General features: G+C 20.2%; 2 protein-coding genes across 2 annotated transcripts; one reads left to right on the forward strand and one right to left on the reverse strand.

Moving 5' to 3' along the window:
* Window positions 1–2,203: 2,203 nt before the first annotated feature.
* Window positions 2,204–4,726, forward strand: PRSY57_1409500 (cytidine triphosphate synthetase; the record flags this gene model as incomplete). Its single annotated transcript, XM_012909712.2, has 1 exon — window positions 2,204–4,726. One exon carries the CDS (start codon window positions 2,204–2,206, stop codon window positions 4,724–4,726), a length of 2,523 nt encoding a protein of 840 aa, XP_012765166.2.
* A 660-nt stretch (window positions 4,727–5,386) lies between these two features.
* PRSY57_1409600 (hypothetical protein) lies at window positions 5,387–18,444 on the reverse strand (the record flags this gene model as incomplete). Its single annotated transcript, XM_020115262.1, has 2 exons — window positions 5,387–5,626; window positions 5,785–18,444. The coding sequence occupies 2 exons, from the start codon at window positions 18,442–18,444 to the stop codon at window positions 5,387–5,389; spliced, it is 12,900 nt and encodes a 4,299-aa protein (XP_019969919.1).
* Window positions 18,445–18,791: the final 347 nt, after the last annotated feature.

Here is an 18,791-nt window from a genome sequence, read left to right on the forward strand (position 1 = left end):
ACATATATATATTATATTTTTTTTTTTGTGAACAATTTTAATTCAAGTTATATACATATTATATATAATAAAATATCGTTTTATATATTTATTCATGCTTTAATTAATAATTGCTTTATTCTTCGTTTTTATTTTTTCTTTTCTACTTTTCTCATTTGTAAAAAATAAAATAAATTTGTATATACAAAAAATAACATATGAAATTAATAAAAATGATAAAAAAAAAAAAAAAAAAAAAAAAAAACTGGGAATTCATCTATTTTCTTTTTATATATATTTTTTTTCAATTTGATTGAATATAAAATCACAAATATAAAAAGATTATTCATCTATATTTTTTTTTTTTTTTTTTTTTTTTTCCATATATTTATATATTAATTTTATTTTCCTACATTTTTATTATAAATATGTATAATATATATATTTATATGGGTGTATTATATTATATATATATAAGCAAATAACATATAAAAATATCTATAAATTTATAGCCTATTTTTAAAGGGAAAAAAGAAAAAAAAAAAAGGAAAACTATATTATTTACTTTTTAAATATATTAATTAGAAGATAATGTAATGAAAACATTGCATATAAGTAATAAGAAAAAAAATAATATATATTATTATATTAATATTTTAAAATCACTTCTAAGTAAAATAATAAAATGACATAATATAATATTATATATATTATATATATATATTATAAATATTTTTTTTATTGCTACTTTATACAAATAAAATATATATATATATATAATTCATATAAACATTATATATATATATATATATATATATAATAAAAGTATATTTAAAATATACTCATCTTGCGTTCTTTTTTTTTTTTCATAATAAATCTCTACCCTATATAAAAAAGAAGTGGTATCATGTTATTATATTTATGTATATATCAATAGAAAAAATATATATATAATAAAATTATATAATATATAAAGAAAATTATGAAAAAAAAAAAAAAAAAATATATATATATATATATATATATATAAACCAACCTATTAATTTTCTAATTATTATAAAAAAATAAAGCATATAATATTTTATCACATTGTATATATATAAATATTATTATTTAAATATTATATGTTTTATTTTTTACATTTTTATGTAATTTTATGATGTAATATATAAATATATTATTATTATTATATATATATATATATATATATATATATATATATATAACTACCTATTGATTTATTTAAAAAAAAAAAATAGATATGCATTATTTATTTATTATATTTAAATAACATCAGTTGTTTTTTCTCTTTTTATTTATTTTGATTATTTTATGCTTTTTGTAAAATATCTAATTAAAATAACAATTTATGAAAATGTAAACTTTTTATAATTTCACAATAAAAAAAATTAGTTTCTATATTTATTTCGATATCATCTGCATTCTTTACAATTTATACAAAACTATATTATACATTTTACATATAATATATATATATATATATATATATTTATATTTATTTATACATAATTAATTATATGTAAATATTTACAAAATACTTATATATTTATATTATATTAAATATTTCACATATTTATAATAGCTTATGTCGATTCTACATTTTTTTTTAGTACTTCACAATGTAAATGGAGAAAAATAAAATTAAATAATATAATAACTTATTGTACGAAATTATATCACCTTATAAAATTAAAGTGCATACATATATATATATATATTATATTAGCAACCTTTTCTATATAAAGGGATTAATTTATTTATATATTTTATATTACATACAAATTAATATATATATATAATATATATAATATATAATATATATTTATGTTTTTCTTTTCTTTTCTTTTTTTTTTTCTATATATGAATTTATATTAATTTGATTCAAAACAAATATTTTAACATATATATATATATATATATATATATATATATATGTATACATATTGTGTACATAATAATTATTTATAAAATTATATATAATATAAATACACCAAAAAAAAAAGAAAAAGATAAATTAAAGAAATTAACAAAATATATGCACATGTTATATGTACTACACACGTACACAAAATAAGATACATATAAAAATAAATAAATAAATAAATATAAATATATATATATATATATATATATATATATATATATATATATATATCCACTATATAGATATACTTATTTATATTTATTAAATTTTGTTGTTACAATGGATAGTGTAGATGATGAAAAACCTATAACAAAATACATCATTGTGACCGGAGGTAATATGAGTGGACTTGGTAAAGGAACAGCTATGAGTAGTATGGCTGTATTATTGTTAACAAAGAACATTTTATTAACAACAATAAAGATTGATCCATATTTAAACATTGATGCAGGAACTATGTCTCCATATGAACATGGAGAAGTTTATGTATTAGAAGATGGGGGTGAAGTTGATTTAGATTTAGGAAATTATGAGCGATTTTTAAATATAAGATTAACTTACAAGAATAATATTACATCAGGAAAAATATATGAAGAAGTTATAAAAAAAGAAAGAAAAGGTGAATACTTAGGTAAAACGGTACAAGTAGTACCACATGTAACGGATGCTATCCAAAAATGGATAAAAGATGTTATTGATGAAAATATTAAGAAAATGAAAAAAGAATATAATATCGATTCTTTTAATAAAATCCCTTGTATGTGCCTAATAGAAGTTGGTGGTACTGTTGGTGATATTGAATCAGCTGTATATTTAGAAGCCCTACAACAATTAATAAATAATTTAAATAATGATGATGTATGTCTATGTCATCTATCTTATGTACCTATTACTGGAAATCTAAGGGAACAGAAAACTAAACCTACACAACATAGTGTAAAAATATTAAGAGAAGCAGGATTAAAACCAGATTTTATTTTTTGTAGATGTGAAGAACCATTAACAGAAGAAGCTATTAAGAAAATAGCTTTATTTTCACAAGTTAAAAATGAACACGTTATATCATTACATGATACATCCAATGTATATAAAGTACCATTAATTTTAGATAAACAAAATGTTTGTATGAATGTATTAAAAAAGTTAAATCTAGAAAACGTTGTATTAAATAATAAATTACAAATATCTCCTTATTCATTTAATATATGGAAACAACTCGCGGATAGATATGAATCATCGAGCGAACAAGTTGTTATAGGTATTGTAGGGAAATACACAGCATCTAATGATACTTATTTATCTATTATCTCTTCTTTAGTACATGCATGTTTAGAATGTGGATTTAAATTAGTTATTAAGTATATTAATAGTAGCCATTTGTCTTTAAAACAAAAAAAGCAAAAAAAAAATATGGACTGGAAAAAAAAAGCAAGGAAATACTCCTATGAAAATTTCCATGAAAACAGTAGTACAGAAAAAATAATATTTGTAGATGATACCACTTCTGATGAAGATTATGATAAAAAAAGAAGAATAAAATATGAAAAGGCTTGGGAAACATTAAAATCTGTGGATGGAGTTTTAGTACCTGGAGGATTTGGTACAAGAGGTATCGAAGGAAAATATTTATCTTCAAAATATTGCCGTTTACATAATATACCCTATTTAGGAATATGCTTAGGAATGCAAATAGCTGTTATAGATGTAGCGCGAGAATATTTAAATGTGAATGCAAATTCGGAGGAATTTGAGGATACAACAGAAATGCAATATACATCACAAGAAAATAATATGGCACATGCTGATAATAATAATGAGAATAATCAACATGCAAAAAAAAATCCAAATGTGACTAATTGTACTTATAACGAAAAAGAAAAAAAAGACAAAAAAGAAAAAAAAGAAAATATAATAAATTTAGAAAATGTAGAAAATGTAAATAAAACGAGTGTTCATATAAATGAGATCTGTAGTCAAGATACAACTGCATCTTGTATTTCGATTAAAACTGATTCAAGTCATAATCAGAAAGAATTGGCTAGTTATACAGAACGTCAAAAACATGATAATATAAACAATATGAAAAAGGAAATCCATTTTGATGATAATATATCAACAGCTATTATAAATGATGATATAAATATAGAGAATAATATTTATTCAAAATACCAAGATACATATATGACAGATAAAAATACGTATGATGACACAGACCCTATGTTTGATGGAAAGGAATATTTAAAAAGTCAATCACTTATATTAAGAGAAAAATGTATAGGAGATATTCCTAAAAAATTATCTGAAGAATCAATAAAAGAGAAAATTAAACTTATAGGTATAGAAAGTTATTACAAAAGTATAGAAGAAATAGATAATAATAATGTAATTATATCTATGAGTGAATTTAAAGGTGATGATAATAAGGGAGGTACCATGCGTCTAGGTGTGAAACAATCAAAAATTATAGATAAAGATTCTTTAACATATAAGGCATACGACGAAGAATTATATATATATGAAAGACATAGACATAGATATGAAATAAATCCTAAGTATGTACCCTTATTAGAAGCTGTCGGATTAACATTTGTAGCTAAAGATATACATAGTGTCAGAATGGAAATTTGTGAAATTAAAAATTTAGATTTTTATGTAGGTGTTCAATTTCATCCTGAATTTACTTCGAGACCATTTAAGTCCAATCCTTTATTTCTTGCATTTGTGTTAGCATCAAAGAAAAAGTTGAAAGATCGCTTGAATAAATATGGCAATAAGTTATGTTCAGGAATTTTATACAAATGAATAAATAAATAAATAAATAAATATATATATATATATATATATATATATATATATATATATACATATTTATATCATCTTGTCTTGATACGAAAACGAATCATTTAACTTGTAAATTATAAACGTATTATTTATTAAGATATCTTTTATTATATATAAATATATACATAAACTTTATGTTTTTATTTTTATTAATTTTTAATTATTTGTTTTTAATTATATGTCATTTTTAATTTTTCGTATATAATATTGAAAAAAATTTAAATTATTATTTTAATATATATTGCTATTTTTAATAACAAGTAAAGTTTATTGCCTTTTTAATTTTATACATAATTTTTATTAAGCATTTTTGTTCCCCTCGTTTTTTGACATATTACATTAAAATGTATATATATATATATATATATATATATATATAATATATATATATGTTTTTATTATCTTATTTTGAATATATTTTAAAAAAATACAGAATTATATTATATCCGAACTATTCATATTATTTTAAATATATATATATATATATATATATATATATTTATGTTTTATTTTACAATGTTTCCAATTGAAAAAAAGACAAAAAAAAAAAAAAAAAAAAAAAAAAAAAAAAAACATGGAAAATGATATAAAATAAATAGGCATACATAGATATACTCCCTTTTAGTAATATTCAAAATTTACTTTGTAACAAAAAATAATGTTACTTAATAAAAGTACATAAACCGTCAATTCAAATGTATTATCCCTTTTATTAACATAAATGACATCAAGCCCTGCAATAAAAAAATCATTATCTTTCGATTCTTCTAATGATTTACCATCTAATAATCTTTTCAAATTATAATTTACGTTATTTATTATATATTTCTTATGACAATTTAATTTATCCCTATTAAAATTCTATCAAAAAAAAAAAAAAAAAAAAAAAAATTTATATATACACAAAATATATATATGTATCTATTTAAATATGTTCATTTAAATTTTATATATTATATATTATATTTTATATTATTTTTTTTTTATTTTATTTTATTTTATTTTATTTTTTTTCTTACCGGAGTAAGTTTTTTCCCTATAGACAAAGTATATAATGGAAGAATAAAATATGGTATTAAAAAGTACGTATTTGTATACATACATTTTTGCACAAAATAAATAAATATTTTATTACTATATTGATTGGCCAGTATTATACATGATCTTTCATATATAATTTTTAACAAACTAATACGGGATGTTGCAAATGCTTGTTTAAAAGTTTCATATTCTTCTTTTGGTATTTTCTGAATAGATAAAGGAAGAAATTTGGTAGTAAATAAATTCCTAGTGATTTTTGTAAATTTAAATTTCAATAGATATATGTTGCATTTATCTGCAGATATTATTAAATATTTATTCAATTCTTTTTTTTGTTCTTTATTTATAATGTTATTATAAATATAATTATCTTTATTTATACAACATATGTTTTTTTTGTGTTTTTTTTTTTTTTTGGAACTTTTTTTTTTCTTTTGGGATTTTTTTTCTTGATTCGTATTAATGGTATATTCACTTTTCATATGTGAATATAAAAATCTTAAAGTAGATATATTAAGCATAAGTATATTTTTTTTATAATTTGATAACAATGAAAAGAATATATTAAAAGATATATTTTGATATTTATTATTTCTACATTGATTATATAGATCTTTAAAAATTTCTGTATTTGTTTCATCACAGGTTGATAATAGATTCATATATTGTTCATATTTATCATCTTCCTTTACATTAAATATATAATTTCTGATTTTTATTATGTTTTTATATATTTCTTTTGGCTTTATATTTTTATGCCTATTATTTTTTTCGAACAGATTTGATGTTAAAAATTGAAAAAACATATATTCGTCATTTGATAAATAATATTTAAGTAATTTTTGTTTGCTCTTTTCATCAATATTTGAGTAATCCATATTATAATTAACATTGTAGTTATGAATATTAAGAATTTCTGTTTGATTCTTTTTATTATTATTATTGTTATTATTATTATTATTATTATTATTATTATTATTATTATTATTAATATTATTGTGTGATGAATATATTTTACAATTTTGTAAGGTAAGGAAATAAATTATTTGTACAACTTTCGCATGAATATAAAAAGAATTATGGATATATTTCTCTTCAAATATTTTCTTTCTCCATAAGTATATTTTTAGTTCTTCTACTTTCACTTTTATTATAAAAATGATAGTTCTGGATTTCTTTTTTTTTATATTTTTATTACCCTTATATGTACTACATATATATATGTCTGTTTGAAAAATGATATTTTTTTTATGTCTTTTATTCAAAACATCTACATTTTCTTTTACATTAAGATTCTTTATATTATTTTTAATATGTATATTTTCTTTTTTTCCTTTTTCAGTATCATTTTTTATATATTGTACATTCACCAGAATTAATCCTTTACCACAAAATTTATAAAATTTTTTCATTATACCAATATTGGAAAAATAATTAATTTGATAATTACCTTTATTTAAATTTAAGAAACATATGTTAAATTTTTTATTTTCTTTCATTAAAATATTTTCTTTAATATTTTCCTTTTTCAAGCATCTTACATTATTAAAAGAATGGAATCTATTATAATTAATATTATTATTTTTTTCATCATGTTTATGTAATGTTACATTTCTATATGAATGATTATTATCCCCTATCTTTTTCTTACCAATATAAATATTATCTTTTTTAATCATAAACGTGTCTTCCATATTATTATTATTATTATTATTATACAAATTTGTTTTTTCTTTTTTTGATGATAATGATACATATAATTTTTTTATTTTCTTTTTTCTTTTAATCATTCTTTTTACTTTTCCTTTATACGAAAACTCATTTATATCAGAATTTAATGAATCTGATGTTGAATAAAAGGTAATACCCTTTCTTATATCCTTATTGAAATCATTGAACATATTATTAAATGTATTATTATTTTTTTTTTTTTTTTCATGATCAGTACATAATTTTTCTCTATACAAATTATATTCTTCCATATGGTTGTTTTCATGATTTTTTGAATTTTTTTTCTTGCATAAACGAATATTTTGATTATTATCATGTCGATGGTATTTTTTTAAATATTTACAATGTTTAATTATTTTATTATGATTTGATATATTTATTATATTATGTATAATATTGTGAAAATTTGAAACATTATTTTTTAATATAAGGGTATATCCTCTATCATCATTATAGCAATAATTATTATTATCACAATTATTACTCTTACTATTACTATTATTATTATTATTATTATTATTAATATGTTCACATAATCGTTCAAATACATTTTGATTATTTAATTTTTGTTCTCCTCGTGCTTTTTTTTTAAAAAGTTTTTCTTTTTTTATTAACCTTAAATAGGACTTGAATTTTTTGTTAACCATGTTATAATCATTTTTATTATTGTCAATTTTTGTTTTCTTCGTTTTATCAAAATATGTTGAATAATTTTTAAGTACTTCCTTTAATATTTTGGATTCCTTATAATTTGTAGTTACATGAAAATTAAAATACAACTTATGACTATTGTGTTTTTTATATTTCCTTATAGCATTTAGTAATAATTTATTTTTAATATGTGCATAAACCTTTTTAAAACATTTCATGTGTACATATTGATTTAATAATTTTTGTAAAAAGTACATCCATTTATTTTTTAACATAACATTTTTTTCATTTCTATATAATACATAATTTGAATTAAATTCACGTCTTATTTTATTTATATATTTATAAAATAAGGATTCTTTAATTTTTTTCTTTTTTATATATTCTTCATCAGATTCGTTTATATCTTTACTAAGATTTTTACCTTCCCTATATGTTCTCGTACTACTACTTATATAATGAAAAGATGATGAGGAAAATTCATCATTTGAAGAAGAACTCTTTTCTTCATCTGAGATATTTTGTTGATAATGTAAATTATGAAATTTTTTTTTTAAATCGTTGTGTTCATAGGTAAATGAATCTGGTAATTTATTATTATTAATATCTTTGCTTTTATTTTTTTTTTTATAACATATATGTTCATCATCAGTATCACTCGAAAAATTAAAATCATAATCTGTTAATAAGGGTACCTTATTATTATTTAAAAATATTTCTTCTGATGATATCATATTTTTTTTTGTATTATAATTTTTTTCTTTATAATTATTAGGTTTAAATAAAAGATATTTTTTTAACATATGTCTACACGCGTATTTCATAGCTACATAAATCCGTTTTAAGATTTTCCTTTTATCCTTCCTTCTTTCTTCTTTGTGTTCATTATTCATATAATCTTTTCCCCCTACCTTTTCATTATTTGCTTTATTTTTTCTATTAATACACAACTCTCCTTCAGTTAAGAGATTTACGATATTATCAATATTGTTTTCTTTCATATACTTCAACTTTTTACTATTCATTTTTAAAAGATAATTGACCAAGTTACTAATGTTTGTATTATATGGTATGTTCCCAATTTTTTGATCTTTTCTTTGGATATTCAAAAAGGATAATTTAAAGAGTTCAAATAATGAATATTTTTCAAAAATGTTTAAAAAGTTATTTAAAGGTTTATTCGTGTAAGGAAAATATTGTGAACAAATAAAATTATCTTTATATATGTTTGAAGGAGTATTAAAAAATATATCTACAAAGAAATCCATTTTTTTAACATTCTTTTTTATAATAAAATCTCCACTCCAACCCATATGTTTTAATTGTTGTTTACATAATATATTACTTCTTTTCTGTTCAACTAATTCTTTCTCTTTATTTATATACCACCTTTTGGTTTCGTTATATAATTTTTCAAAACTACATTTCTTTTTCTTTTTCATTTGATTTTTCACCTTCACTATGTTTTTGTTTATATTCATTTCGATTATGTTATTACACATCAAATTATTATCATCCATAAAAATATCATAAGTTTCATATGAACCATCTAATAGTTGAAAAATATGATTAAAGTTATCATTATAAGAAGAGGAAGTTTTATTATGTTTTGTCATTTTTTTAGAATTTTTTTTTTTTTCATTTTTATAATATGGAAACAAATTATCATAAATATTATAATTATTTTCTAGTTTATCATTCTTCACATTATTAGGATACCATAAACTTATACTTTTATCAACCGAACAAGATAACAAGAAATTATCATCAGGAGAAAATTTAATACAAGGAATATTATGAGTATGATGTTTTAATAACATTTCATAAAATCTAGAGGATGCATCAAAAAATAATCTATACAATATATCATACCAATCAGCTGTATAAAAACTCACATTTGATAATGTCCAATAAATATCACTATTCCATTTGGTACCTTCATATATATTTTTCTTTTTATATACGTTATCTATAAAGAAATTTCGTTTCTTTTTACTAACATTATTAAAATATTTCAAATGATGTTCATCAAATAAATAATTGCATACTTTCTTACTCATATATTGTATAAATGCACTTATATTATAATTGAATATTTTTTTTGGTAATACACTTATATCAATCATTTCTTTTTTTTCATCTCCAAAATTTTTCATATTAACAAGACTATTACATGAATTAACATTCTCATTTGTATTCTCATTAATATTATTCTTTCCTTCATTATATTTCATATTACTACAATAAATGTTTTGATCCTTTTTTTCGTCCGAATTAAATGAAGTTATTATATCTTTGGTATTTATATATGTATCTCCTTTGGTTATTCTTTCATTTACATATTTAATTTCATTCATTTCATTTTCTTCAAATTTGTAATAACCTTCTTGTAATAAAATTTTTTCAAGATATTTCGATTTTATACTAAAAACAGGTTCAGAAATAAATATATCATTACTTTCATTTACTATATATTTGTATTTCATATCATTTATTTTTAAAGGTATAAGTTTAGTTTTTCTATTATATTTTTTATTTTTATTACGAGAATGCATATTTTTTATGTTAATATTTTTATTCCCCTTATACCCTTTTAAACGGTATTCTTTTATAATTCCTTCACCTCCTTTAATCTTTACATTACAATTATTAACAAACAATATAGAATTATCCTTTTTTAAAAATTTATATACTGAATAGGAATTTATATTACTACTATTATGTAAGCACAAAGTATTATATTCACATTCCGAACATTCTTCACTCGATGAAAAAAAATTAAATTCATTCATATCACTAGACAAATTACTGTCAGAAGAACCATTTGAAGAAATAGAATAAGAATCATACATATCATATGTACTAGATTTAGATGAAATATTTTCCTTATTCTCAATTATACTATTATTATATTCTTTATCTAACATTATTGTATTTATTTGGTTCTCTTTTCCTGGTATGGTATTTTTTATATTTTCCTTTTCCGTTTCATTATATCTAATATTTTCATCATATATACAATTATTATCATTTGTCTTATTATTATTTAGTTCCATGGAACATGCATATGAATTATTTAAATTATTCTCGGATGATTCATTATTTTTGCTACAAAAATATTCTTCTATATTTTGTTGAAATTCTTCATTTTTTTTTTTATCATCCTTTATATCATCTTCTTTATTAATTTTTATAAGTGTTCTTTGAGGTTCTAAATTTTGTTCTTCTTTGATATTATCATTTTCGTTTATATTATCATCTATATTGTGGTCTTTCATTTCATCATTTTGTTTTATATTATCATCTATATTGTGGTCTTTCATTTCATCATTTTGTTTTATATTATCATCTATTTTGTGGTCTTTCAATTCATCATTTTGTTTTATATTATCATCTATTTTGTGGTCTTTCAATTCATCATTTTTTTTTATATTATCATCTATTTTGTGGTCTTTCATTTCATCATTTTCTATTATATTATAATCTTTTTTGTGGTCTTTCATTTCATCATTTTCTATTTTATTCTCTCCTCTTATATCATCTTGTATCTTATTTTCATTTCCCTTTTGTGTATTTTGCATACTTTGTTCATATAACCCCTCACATATAACAACAAAATCCAAATCCAGTTGATCATTCTTTTTATACTTCTGTAATATTTTATCGGCACATTCAGACAAGGTATAAATATATTTAATCTTAACATTGTATTTCTTTTTTGTACAAACATTTTTCCAATTCAAAGGAATTAAATTAAATATCATTCTTTTTTTATTAATTTTTGAATTGGAATTTTTAGCAATTCCTTTTTCAAAATTATTTAAGGTTTTTTTTTCATTTAATATATCCATATTTCCAATGCTAATCGCTATCATATTACGTATCATGTCTTCTGATATATCCTGCGTTGGAATATTTGATAAATTATTTCTTCGTGCTATAATAACATTATTTCTATTAAACGGTGTATTTCTTGTATTTAAGGAAGTAGTTATATTTCTTCGTTCATTCCTTGAATTTAAAATATTATTATATATCATATCTAAAAATCGGTATTCAATATCTAAAGGTTGACGATTGGTATTAGGAACATTTCGCATCTCATTACTAATATTACTAATCATATTTATATTATCCGAATTATTATTATTATTATTTTGGTTCATATTGTTAACATTATTTTGTTCATTTGTGTGTCTTATATTTATAAGGTCATTAATAATATTATTATTTGAATTATCAGTATTGGTGTTTTGAGCATTTGAACTTACAACATTGGCATGAAGTTCATTTTGATCATTTATATCTTTATTATTTTGATCATTTACATCTTTATCATTTTGATCATTTATATCTTTATTATTTTGATCATTTAAATCTTTGTTATTTTGATCATTTACATCTTGACCATTTTGAACATTTACATCTTGACCATTTTGAACATTTACATCTTGACCATTTTGAACATTTACATCTTGACCATTTTGAACATTTACATCTTGACCATTTTGAACATTTACATCTTGACCATTTTGAACATTTACATCTTGACCATTTTGAACATTATCTTGTAAGGGCATTGATCCAGGAATAACTTCAACATTTAAATAATATCCTTCATTTTGTTCATTCATGGTCTGGTTTTCATTATTACAATCGGCATTGCTATTATCCATATTATTTTGATAATTCTGAGCATTCGTATTTCTTGTATTTCCTATACGACTTATGTCACAGGTACGTCCCATCATATTAACTACATTCATATCTCTATTAAAATTCAAGGTATTATTAGGATTATATAACATATTATTTATATATGTATACAAATTATGGCCTACACTATTACTTCTACGATTAGGTACATTACTTTCTACAGCAGTTAAATTGTTTGATAAAGGATTATTAATGAAAAGTCTAAAATGTTGAGTACTAGGTATAGTATTATTATTATTATTATTATTACTACTATTTTCCATACTAGAATTTATTCGATTTCTTAAAATTGTATTATGTCTTTGTAAAGAACTATTATTTAATGGTGTATTAGTATATGGTACTCCATGAGCAATAGGGATATTGACAAATGAATAATTTGTTTTATAAGGTAAATTATTATCCATCATATTGTTATCATCATAAGAAAATGATGATGAAGAACATGATAAGGATGAATAAGAGAAAGATTCATCATTAATATCATATGATGTGTTATAGTTTCTTACAAATATATCCTTATTACTTCTCCTTTTATCTTTTTTTAATTTATTCATATGTCCTTTATAATATGTCATATAATTCATTTCCATATCTATAGTATTATTTATAATTCCACTTAGATGATTTTCCTTCATTAAACTCGTACTTGTTAGTTCCTTTCTTTTTTTTTCTAAAAGATAATTGTTTTTATTTAAGTACCTTCTTTTAAATATTCGGAAATTATTTTTTCGTTTGTAATTATCATCGTCATCATCATCATCGTCGTCATCATCATAGTCGTCATCATCATAATCGTCATCATCATCGTCATCATCATCATCATCGTCATCATCATCGTCATCATCATGAACACCAATATTATAAAGAGCATCAACATTATTAACACTAATATTATTATCACCTTCATTATTAACATCTACATTATCAACATTTACAACATTATCAACATTTACAACATTATCAACATTTGCATTATCAACATTTGCATTATCGGTATCTCCATTATCAACATCTACATTATCAACATCTACATTATCAGCATCTACATTATCGGCATCTCCATTATCAGCATCTACATTATCGGCATCTCCATTATCAGCATCTACATTATCATCATCTACATTATCATCATCTACATTATCATCATCTACATTATCATCATCATATTCAATGGAACGGGAAAAACCCTGATAATTTAATAATTTATACGATGCATTCGCTTCTAATAAATCACTATATTCTTCTTTCAAACCATTTGATAAATGTATAATATCTAACAAATTATTATTATGATCTCTTAATTCACAAATTACTAATATTTTATTTTTGTAAAATTCTTTTTCATTATTATTTATATTTATATAATTTCTTGAACATAAACGTAAATCATTTGGTGACATATTATTAATTTGTATATATTTAATTACCCTTTTTAATTCTTTGATATATTTTAAGGGAGCCTGTTTATAATTTCTCGATATTTTACATACTTTCTTTTTTTTCTTCTTTTTTATTTCGTTTCCAAATTGAATTATAAATATTGCATCATCATTTGAAAATAATTGATGTTTAAAAGAAAAATTATTATTATGTCTTGCTTTAATAAAATTTCTAAAACAATTAGAAATTTTTTTTAAAACGATGTTAGCTTTTCTATAACAATATATATAAGAGCGGCTAAATAAACATTTTTTTTCAAAAAAAGAAGAAACTTTATTAATATTATTATTATTATTATTATTCATACGACATAATTTAGAAAATGCATAGTCTGCATAACATTTTTCTATTCTTAATAAACTATAATTTTTATATTTTGTATATATTATATTGTTATCATTCATAATTTCTTCATCACTACTATTTTGTATAAATAAATCATCATTAAATAAAATTAATTCATTATCATTCTTGCTTTTATTATTATATATATATTGTGATAAAAAATCCTTTGCATGTTCAGCATACATACGAAGATTATCATATTTCTTACATATAACATTCAATGAATTTTTATTCATACCATGATATGTGTTTAATAAGGTTTTCAATTTTTTTTTTCTTATATTGTTCTTTTTTCCTTTTTTTATCTGTTCGTTTGTAATATTATATTTATTATACGCATCTTCATAATGGGAATACAAAAGAAAATATTGATATAAAGATTTTATATACCCATTTTTTAGCAAATTATGAGAATTTACTTGTAGTGTATTACTATGAAATAAATTTAAAGGAACATTACATCTTCTAAGAAATATGTTAGAATACATCTTTTTAATTTTCAACATAAATTTCTTCATATTATAATATATATCCCATTGTATGTTATAAAATTCCTTTCCTATGTATGCTTGTTTTAAAATTAAGAGCAGAGAATCTACTGGAAAATTTTGTGATATTGTTATAAGTACAGATTTCAAATATTCTTTTCTAAAAATAAAAAAAAGTGATAAATCAACAGGAATTGTAGTTTTTCTTATAAGAATATTACTTATTATATTATCTGCTGGTAATACAGATTTCTTTCCTTTTCTACAGTCATGAGATAAATTTTTATTTTTCATTTTGTTTTCTTTCGTTTCAATATATTCATGTAATATATTTTGTTCTTTTTCATTATAATCCTGTACTCTATTATTATCATTAGGTGAATTATTTTGAGAAACATTTCTATAATATATATCTTCATATAAAAATGCACAACCTTTGTCGTTTTCAAAGAGTTCTCCTACTCTTATATTATTATGTATAAACATATTTCTAAAATAATCTATTGCTTCATCATAATCATATCTTTTTCTAAAATAATAAAAATTGTTCAAATTATATATATGTATATTATGCGTATTTGATCCAATGGCTAGTAAATTTTTTTTGAAATTAAATGATATGGCCCATGTAGAAGTATCTGATTTTATATACATTTTATTATTAAATACAATATCTGGTTGTATATATATTTGTACGGATTTCAAAATTTTATCATTATAATCAACATTAAATAAATTAAATGTAAAGATATTAAAACCTTTCCATATATTATGATACTTTATTTTATTATATGGATCCAAAAAAGTTTCTAATCGTCTACTATAATCATTATAATATTTATTTTTTATATATGATTTACAGAAATTAATAAATGCTTTTCTCTCTTCTTTTAATTTATTAAGTTGTTTTGTATATAACATATAATTTTTTATATTTTTATTTAAACGTTTTAGTTGTCTTTTTTTATTCTTACCTTTATATTCTTTAACATGTATTTCATACTTTCTTTGAGGATAAAAATATGGATTTTTGTTTTTAAATTTTTTTATATTTTCAAATGGCTTATAATGATACTTTTTACGATGAAGATTATAAGTATTAACGTTGTGATAACTATCATAGTAATTATCATCATGACTATGGATAGGATAATAATTTGAAGTATCGCTAGAAGAATAATCTCGAGTATAGAACCTATTCTTCTCCTCTTTCCTATCAATCATATCCATATTAGTATCATTTAAATTTAATGAAAAATTCTCTTCATTAATATTATTATCATTTATTTCATCATCCGAAGATGATTTCATATATTCATTTATAAAATGATTTTTCATTCTGAATGTATTTATATAATCATTTTTTTCATTTAGTTCTAAATTATTTCTTAAATTATATCCTATATAAACCTTCTTACGAAGTTTATTATAAAAATCTAATTGGTCTATTTCTTTTTCACCATAATCTAAATAATTGTTACAATGTAGTTTTTTATATGTACTTTTGTAATTTCTTTTAATTCTTATTTTTTTCCTTTTCTTCATTTTTGAGTTTTTCAAATCCTTACATGATATATTATTTTTATCATTATTTTTATTTTCATTATGTTTTTCATCATGTTTTTCTTCATCTCTCAATTCTTCTTCTAATTCCTCCTCTTCACTCTCAAGACTACTATAAATATCACTAATCCTAAACTTGCATTTTTGTTTTTTTCTCTTTATACATTTTTCTTTTTTTTTTTCCCTATGGGTTTCATCCATTCCATTATACATTTTATCGTTTTCCATTTTCAGTACACTCGTGTGACTGGTTTTAGAAATATCTTCATTATACATGTTGTTTTTTTTTATTTTTAAAATATCAATTTTTTGTCGCTTCTTTTCTTTCTCATTATATGTATGATTTTCCATAATGTTTACTTTTTTTTTCTTTTTTCGCTCATTGGAGTTATTAACATGGTTCATATTACCATCACCAAGATGGTCATTATTAACAATATCATTTTGTATGTGATTAATAATGTCGTCATCACTATTTGGATCCATAATATCACCGTCATGAATATCATATATTTTATTATTTTGATCAGTATGTTCTATATTATTAGGAAAATTATTAATTGTTTCAACATTTATAATTTGATCTATTTTATCATTAGAATTGTCTAATTTTTTTTTTTTCTTCTTCTTTTTTTTCTTTTCTTTAGATACTAAGGATAAGGCTTTCCTTTTCCTATTTTCATGATATTTATAAAATAGCATATTCCTCTTTTCTTTAATTTTATTTTTTGAATAATCAAAATAGTTACTAATTTTTGAAAATTTAATCATATCAACAATATCGTTGGAGTAATTAGCTAAATATTCTTCATTTATGATAAAGGGGTTACACATAAGTGTGTCTAACTTATTCTTCGACTTAGAATTCAAATAATGATTATTATATGGTTGAATAATACTATCATTATTATAATTATAATTATTATTATTATTATTATTATTATTATTATTATTATAATTATATAAAATATTAAGTAGAAAATGGTGTTCGTCAATTTTTAACTTTTTTAAAAAATAATACGGATCCTTGGAAATATTGGAAAAAAGGGGAGATGTAATATATTCGTCATTATAAATATTTTCATATTTTTGAAAAAAATCATATATATTATTTTCCAAAACATTTTTTATTTTCTGTTTTGTATTAATAGATTCAACAATTTTTTCGACATAATATACATTAGTATCTTCTGACCATCCAACTGAAATTAATATACTTTTATTCATTGCTTCATTTTCTTCACATTTTATATTAACATATCCTTTAGAATATAAATGTGGAGAAAGTATTAAAGAAGGACATGGTATATTCATCTTTTTTAAGTAAAATTCTTTTTTCAATTCTTCATATATATATGATATTTTATTCATATTTTTAAAAACGGAATTATTTTTTTTAATTTCTTCATTATTAAAATAATATTGAAATTTATATTTATTATTTTCATTTTTATCCATAAAAAAATGACTATTATTTATAAACTTATTCATTTCATAAACATAAATATATTGACCGTAGCTAATAAATATTAGTTCATACTTTTTACTTACGCACAATAAATTTAAAGCGAATGATATTAGTTTATGTTCTACTCCTTTGTGTAAATCATAAGAACATAATAAATCTACTTGACAATTTTTTAACGTTTTTACATTATCCCAAGGAGTACCGGATAGACGATCATTTCTCATGTTCTTCATTTTGGGCGCATACAAAAAATAGGCTGTAAATTTTATGTAATCTTTTTTTTTTTAAATTATATATATATATATATATATATATAAAATATTATGTTATAAGATGTAAATATAATTTAATGCTATAATGTATTCATATTTTATGGAATGAATCTTTTAAGCATTTATCCGTATAAATGTTATATAAAAAAAATATATATATATATATTTATGTATGTTTTCATGATATATTATATATTGACATAAAAATGATATAAATTTTACAAAAACAAAGAAAGTAATACTTTCTTCTTTTCATATTTTTTAAGGATACATCGTAATTCATAAATTAAACAAATGAGTTAAAATAA

The sequence above is a fragment of the Plasmodium reichenowi genome, chromosome 14 (assembly GCF_001601855.1).
Source record: "Plasmodium reichenowi strain SY57 chromosome 14, whole genome shotgun sequence".
Classification (NCBI taxonomy): domain Eukaryota; phylum Apicomplexa; class Aconoidasida; order Haemosporida; family Plasmodiidae; genus Plasmodium; species Plasmodium reichenowi.